The 7,375-nt window shown below is 38.1% G+C and overlaps 1 protein-coding gene across 7 annotated transcripts in view; it reads right to left on the reverse strand.

Annotated features, from left to right (window-relative positions):
* The window catches only part of LMO7 (LIM domain 7), a 271,459-nt gene that overhangs the window by 33,807 nt on the left and 230,277 nt on the right, over positions 1-7,375 (reverse strand). For all 7 annotated transcript variants that reach the window (XM_006139963.2, XM_006139965.2, XM_006139964.2 and 4 more), the window contains 2 exons: positions 6,419-6,848; positions 4,325-4,630 (listed from right to left, as the gene is read on the reverse strand). In XM_006139963.2, coding sequence (XP_006140025.1) covers positions 4,325-4,630; positions 6,419-6,848 — 736 coding nt within the window. The remainder of the gene's footprint in view (positions 1-4,324; positions 4,631-6,418; positions 6,849-7,375) is intronic.

Below are 7,375 nucleotides of genomic sequence, written 5' to 3' on the forward strand. Positions count from 1 at the left end.
CACCACCACCCCCACCACCCCCCTCCCAGCAAGCGCACGGACACCCTGGCCACTTTTTTAAAAAAGCAGCAGCTTCCTTCCTTCGATGTGTATCATCCTACTTTGGGGTACTACTTTTAAAAATCGGGTATAGAGGTTATAGAACGGGGTATCTGTATGAGTTTTGTATAAGAAGCTACAAATAAGATCAATTTTGAGAAAAATCATGACGGTTACATGAACAAGGGAGTTCGAGGAAGATGAAGGACCTGAAAGTCACACTTCTTCTCCAATGCCTTGGCTCACGCCCAGAATTTCACTGGCAGCCTAGAGCGGTAAGGGAGACGGGGAAAAAAAGCAAAACCCAGAAAAGAAGAGGGGAAGAAAGGGAAGAGAAGAACCAAAGCCCTGGCTCAGCAATGGGGAAGCAAAGAAAATTCCTGCGGTTGGATTTTAAATGAGGCCATATTCAGTGACTGCCTTCATTTTGCTTTTCCTTCTTTATGGCACAAACCACCTTATTACTGCAATAGTATGAGAAGCTCCTAACCCATCTCTGCCTCCAGAATTCATTCTTTAAAATAATTCTCTGCAACCCACAAGGCTTGCATTCTGAAAATACCCCTTAACCTCAAAATTCCCACACTAAAGAACCAATAAGGACTCTAAACTGCCTGCTGGATCGAGTTCACACGTGAGCTTAGGAATCAAGTCCTTGAATGCAATTCAGATCAAAATACTTAACTGCCAACTGCATGTGAAAGCTGTGGAAGGCACAAAGAATATCAGTAAAGGAGGGAACTGTGAATAAATGGAACAAGGAAGGATTCAGCAAGTGAAACTTTCAAGGGTGAAAAGTTTAATTCCCACTAGGAGGAAGTGAAATCTTGATTCATGAACAAAGCCGTCATCCTTGACTGAAGTGACAGTAGGACTTGAAAAGGCAGAGATGGCTGAAATGATCATTTTCAAACAGGGGAACAAGAACAAATACACATGGCATGCTTAAGAAAGTATATGACATACCCGAGATAAAGCAAGAAGTCGTGTGCAGCTAAGGCACTGTTTCCCATGACACTGCATGATCTGGCCAATCTTGAGGTATCCTGCCTGGGTTCAATCCTGACTCCACCACCTCGTACAAGCATGGCCTTGGATAAGTAACATGACCATCCCCTGCCTCAATTTTCATGATTACAAAATGGAGATAATAGTGATAGTGCTGACTTCATAGGGTTGCTTGAGGATTAACTAGCATAATCCCCTAAGAAGACTGACTATTTGGGGCCAATAGGTAGCATAGTGGTTAAGGTGCTGGATCCCACATGGTTGACTGTGGTTTGAGTCCTGGACCCAGCATCTTGAAACTTACACTGGGTATATGTGTGCCCAAAATCCAGAGAAGAGAATGGAGGAAAAAGAATTGTGGCAATGGCATGGCCATCTGCCTATGATTTCCCACTTTCTGTCTCTCTGGCAAGTGCACATACCCTATAGCAAAAATCTACCAAAATCAATCAATAAATAAAAAGACTAGATGGCTCATGGTAAGCACTAAATCAACATTAACAATTATGGCACACCACAGAGGGAATCAGGGGCCAATTATGAGGACTATCAGTGCTCCTAAGTGCTCTTAACTTCATTCAACAGACTACACAGTGCAAAGAAATGTACCAAATCCAGTCTGGCATCAGAAAATGAATCCAATATCAATCTCACATAGAATGCACTAACTCCTGAGACTAGAGGTTGAGGCAGCTAGATCCCACATGGCTGACTGTGTGGTTTGTGTTCCAGATCCAGTAGCTTGAAAAACATGTGGGGTGCATGTGCATGCATGGCCAACATCCCAAAAGGAGAGTGAAGAAGTAGAGACTGCAGTATGGTCATCCCTCCTGGGTGGTGTTTCTCTATTTCTCTCTCCCTTTCTCTCTCTTCCTCCCTCTCTCCCTCCTCCCCTCCCCAGCGCATGCACCCCATAGCAAATTTAGGAAAATAAATTAAATCAATGTTAAAAATAAAGAAGAAAGTAGTTATGAAAGAATGTCACAAGCAAAAAATGCAATGTAGGAAGGAGAGAAAAGACCTGACATCTAAATCTTCAGTCACATGTGATTTCTTATTTTGCTGTTCCCTGAACACCTGCAGCTACAAGAGTTTGAAAGAGAGTTTGGAGGAGTGTTTAGCAACACCCTTTACAAATTGCTCATCAGCTGTTGTATGCATTCACACAGTCTCTTGCCAGTCTGCCAGTCTGCTCCTTCTTAGCGATGGGACAAGTTGATGCTTCATAAGCTACTTTCTCAGTAGCATAGAAATGGAGATATTATGCATTTCCGAGATCTATGCTAATGCTCCACGGCTTCAACTGTCAAGTAAAATATAATTTTTTTGTCATAGAAAACCATTTCAAGTTTGGCAACAAAGGAGCATAAATCCATTAATAATGAAAGCCATGTTAATTTAGGCTCTCTGAGCTGTAATAACCTGGGACACTCATGCACCACTCTTAGCCTCTTCCTATTAATTCACAGATGCAGCTAGTCAGCTGCTACCCCAAGGGAGGTACCAACACCTGGCATGCAACACATTAATCAGGCTGTTCTGTTGAATTTGCTATTTGAAAAGGTGAGGGCAAACAAGCAAATCCATAAAACAAAAGACAATTCTGTTTTTATTAGTCACCCACTGGTACCTTTATGCTCCCCATATATAACACAAGCTATTGTTCTCATCCATGGAAGACTTATAATGCTAATTATATATTTCTAGTCTTTAAAAGATGTAACAAACTAATTTAAAATTCTTTTTTTTAATTTTTTTATTTTTATTATTATTTTTTTTTTGGAGAGATTTTCGTTATAGGACGCATGCGCTTGCCAGACAGACAGAGAGAGACATAGAGACAGAAAGCGAGAAATCACCCCACAGGGGGGATGGTCACGCCGCAATCCCCTTCTCCTCCATTCTCCTCTCGGGATCTTGGGCACGCACACACACGCACCCGGCGTGAGTTTTAAGCCACCGGGTCCAGGACACGAACCACGGTCGACTACGTGGGAGTCCAGCGACATAGCCATTACGCTAACTGCTGGTTCCCTAAAATTCTTGATTGTAGCAAGCCAAAGAAATTGTCTTTACATACATATTTTTATAAATTGTCTTTAAATATTTGGGGAAAATTGAAAGATATCTACCTAAATGCTAAAAATGGTCATCTCTACATACTGGAATTTCCAGGGATTTTTACTTTTTCATACTTCCTTTTATTTTCCTATTTTATCGAGCACACAGTCCCTTAAAATCGGGAAAAAGCAGTTTAAACTTCTAGAGCTTCTGTATACAAAAAAATGAAAATCTAATAAAACTAAATAAGTATGCTGTATGAAATTATTTCTCATAGGTTATTTTAGTAATATAACTTCAGTCAAGTTATATATTTGACGTTTTGCCTTACAAAATAATTACACTCTTGGAAGAAAATAGAGAATACTAGAATAAGTCAAAGAACCACAAAAAGTTTCTTCACAGGGGGTGGGGAGAGGGGAACATGGACCTCATATAACCATCATATTGCCTAACAGGAGTTTTTCTAAAAGAGAAGCTTTCTGTTCACTAGACAGAGACCTTAGTATGTCTTACATGTAGGTAATAAGAACATTTATAACCTAATAATTCTCTTAAAAGCATATATTAAGATTTTAAGTAATAATAACTACTACAAATGCCATCTGTCATTCATCTTAGGGTATATTTTGTTTGGACTCCAAATGTTAAGGAACCCAATCTTCAGAAGATAAGTAAGCCTCACTAGACCCATCAGGAGACAAGAAGTCATACAAAATTCTAGATAGTCTAAAGTATAAATTAGTATTTAAAATCACTAGAAGCTGAAGATGATAGAGGGGCAATTCCATGTCCTTCCAGACCAGCACCTATCATGTGTATTAATTTCTCTTTGTGGAGGGACAATTACTACTCACATATATACGAGATATGGATCTAAAACCTTGTAAGTGACTCCTTCATCTGAAACCTGGGACTACTGAATAAGCGGTATGAGGCAAAACTATGGAAATGAGGAGATAGAGAAAACACCACCTGGACCCCAAGGAGATTAGTCCATGAAGTCTCCATAAACGCATGTCACAGAGCTATCTGGATCTGTAAACTTGGAGTTGGAAGAAACCCACTTCCTCCCAGATCTGTTAAAAATGAACCATAATATCATTTTGCACATTATCAGCCCAGGTGTGAATGCCTTGAGTTTAGAAACACGGTTTCCAGATTTAAATATTTATGTGTCTGAGCCACAGATGGGAGAGAACCTTCCCAAACTCACCTGTGATCTTGAGACTTCCCTTTGTGGTGAGTTTCTCCCTTCTCTAGACTCAAACAGTGAACTGGGGCCAGAAGTTGAAGATGGTGTGGCTTGAGAGGTGTCAGTCTGGTCTTGGGAAAGAGATGAGAAAGGGGGTGCAGGAGAGGGCAACCTCATCTCAGCTTCTCTTGCTGCTGTCTCCCTCTCCCTGGACGAGCTTGAGGCCAGCTGGCTCATTTCAGGTTTTTGCACAGAGGTGTTGACTGAATTGTTCTGAGTTCTCTTCCTGCCTTCAATGTCTCCATTATACTTCCAAGAATTATCCATCTAAATAGAAAACATTTTAAAGTTGATATTCAATTATCTCTATTTCTGTTTTAAAAACCTACTCACTAAATTAGAGACAGAACTCTGAACTAGTTCTCTTAATTGTTAAATAGTCTGTAGTATATTATCAACAATTTATTCATCTAATGTGCTTTTAAATCTGTTTAAGGTTTTCTGTCACTTTTAAAAATATTTAATCAACTACTCATGTTTTTTAATGAAGCTTTTATTTTTATAGCACAGATTTCCAAAGGTAGACTTGCTGGAAAAAAAGGATTATATCTATATTTATATATGTGTGTAAGTATATATATATATGTGCATATGTATGTTGTGTGCATGTGTGTGTGTGTATGTGTGTATATATAAATTTCTATAACCAAAATTTTATTAGTGATCTCCTGAAGTAATAAACAAGAACACTAGTTTCTCTGCAACCTCACCAACATTAGACATTTTCAGTATTTTAAATCTTTGTCAATCCACTGGGTAAGAAGCTGCATGCCTTATTTTTGTTCCATCGAAGTGAACATGTTTCCATGTGCATTTAGTTGCCAGGCATTTAAATTTTCTCTTCCGTGAATGAGTCACTCCTTTTCTATACCCATTTTTCTAGTATTTACCTTATCCTTGTCAATTCACAGAAGTGTTTCATGTCTTAGAGATATTAACCCTTTATCTATAATACATCTTGCTAATATCTTCTGAGTCTATAAATTATATTTTGATTATATTAATGATATCTGCCTTATGTTGTTAAATATTTCTATATTTTCCTTAATATATTGGTCATGGGTTTCCTGGCTAATTTAGGTTGGCTCCTCTCATCCCAAATATTCTAATTATCATATTTTTAGATTTTAGGAGTACGCTTTAGCAGAGCTAAAAGAAATTTGAATACTAATCCTCTTAAAACTATATTGCTTCCTTGCACATAATCCACACCAATGCGCCTGCTATCAGATATGGGGTGTCATTCATTTTCAGTAAAAATGTTTCAATAACTATATCCTTCAAAGTTGATATTAATAGAAATACATATATTTGAAAAATAAGATACATTTAAATAATTATAGTTAAACATATAAATTCTGATGAAGTAGGAAACTGGGAAAAAGAAATCTGTACATAGCACCTAAAAATATTTAGACTCAACAATACGAAGCCACTGCTTTTGTAATTCAAAAAGAACTGACTAGTGGGACCAGCAGTTAGCATAATGGCTAGGTTGCTGGACTCCCATGTAGTCGACCATAGTTCGTGTCCCAGACCCAGTGGCTTACACTCATGCCAGGTGCGTGCACGTGCATGCCCAAGATCCCAAGAGGAGAATGGAGGAAAAGGGATTGTGGCATGGCCATCCAAGCTGGGGAATGATTTCTCACTGTCTCTCCTCTCTCTGTCTTTCTGGCGAGTGCACGTGCCCTATAGCAAAAACCTCTCTCAAAAAAAAAAATGAACTGAGTATAAACACTTCCTATTGTTCAACCTAATACTTTTATTTGAGAAAATATAACACTAATAAACAATTCTCTGCTTTAGGTATAGCTCATTCATTCTTTAAAACATATTTGTTCTTCTTTCACAGAATTTAAGATTTACCTGATTCTATATCATAGCTATATTTTTAGCATTACAATATTACACCTATGTTGGCATTAAATTAAATTGCTTTATATATAAGTTATATACATTTTACATGTCAAATACACATAACTCCAATCTCTGCACAAGTTCACCAACAATTTGCCCTTCAAAACAGACTAAAGGAACTGGAAACATTTTTACCGTATAGGATCTAGGGAGTGATGAGATTCCCTTTGACTGAGAGCCAAAAGGTCTTGGTGTGACCACAGATGTCAACCTGGCCGTATCAGTTTTCTGGTAACTTCTGGGGAGAGAAGCTGAAACTCGAGTCAACTCCATTTGTGTACTCAGTGAATGCTGAGAGGACAAAGAAACTGGGCGTCCTTCATCCGCAGGGCTTTTTGAAGGAAGTTTAACTTCAGCTATTGCATCATCCTCTCTTTCTACAAAGGAGGTAGACTCTTCTTTAGGAATTTCTGAAGGATAAGTTGTTCCCCTCCCTTCTCTCTCACTCTGGTAAGTTGCTTCTGACATATTCAGTGTAGGGGGTAACTTTTCTTCATTCAGTACATCATCGAAAGAATATATTCTCCTCCTTGGTGTAATTGTAGACTGCTGGTCTCGGGATTCCCTGAGCAGAAAGAAACACACCATCATCACAAAACTATGCATTAGATACACAGGTGAGAGACCATAATTAACACATAAAGTAGAATGGAAGTAAAAGGACTATAAGATTTTAACGTTAATCAATACCACATAACGGAGTACAAGGGTAAATATATATAACTCATTTTTCATGCCACAACTAAGAAAAGGCCAAATCACAAAAAAAGAACATGACTTTATTTTATTAAAGAGGCTGTCAGCTACTTCATAGGTATATTATTATATTTTTTTATTTTAAAGAAATTTTAATAGCAAAATAAGGAAAGTCTAATGAGGGATAACCACAAAGTGTTATCCATAAATGTATTCATTACTCTTTCAAGATTAGTTTTTAAAAGAATTATTAATTTATTTACTTCCATTTTTTATTATTATTATTTTTTAATTTGGCTAGAGAGAGGCAGAGAGAGAGAGAAAAAGGGAAAGTAAGAAAGCAAGCTGTCAGGTCCAGGACTCGAACCATGGGTGGCCATGTGAGAGTCCGGTGGC

The sequence above is a fragment of the Tupaia chinensis genome, unplaced genomic scaffold (assembly GCF_000334495.1).
Source record: "Tupaia chinensis unplaced genomic scaffold, TupChi_1.0 Scaffold000013_1, whole genome shotgun sequence".
NCBI classification, from domain to species: domain Eukaryota; kingdom Metazoa; phylum Chordata; class Mammalia; order Scandentia; family Tupaiidae; genus Tupaia; species Tupaia belangeri.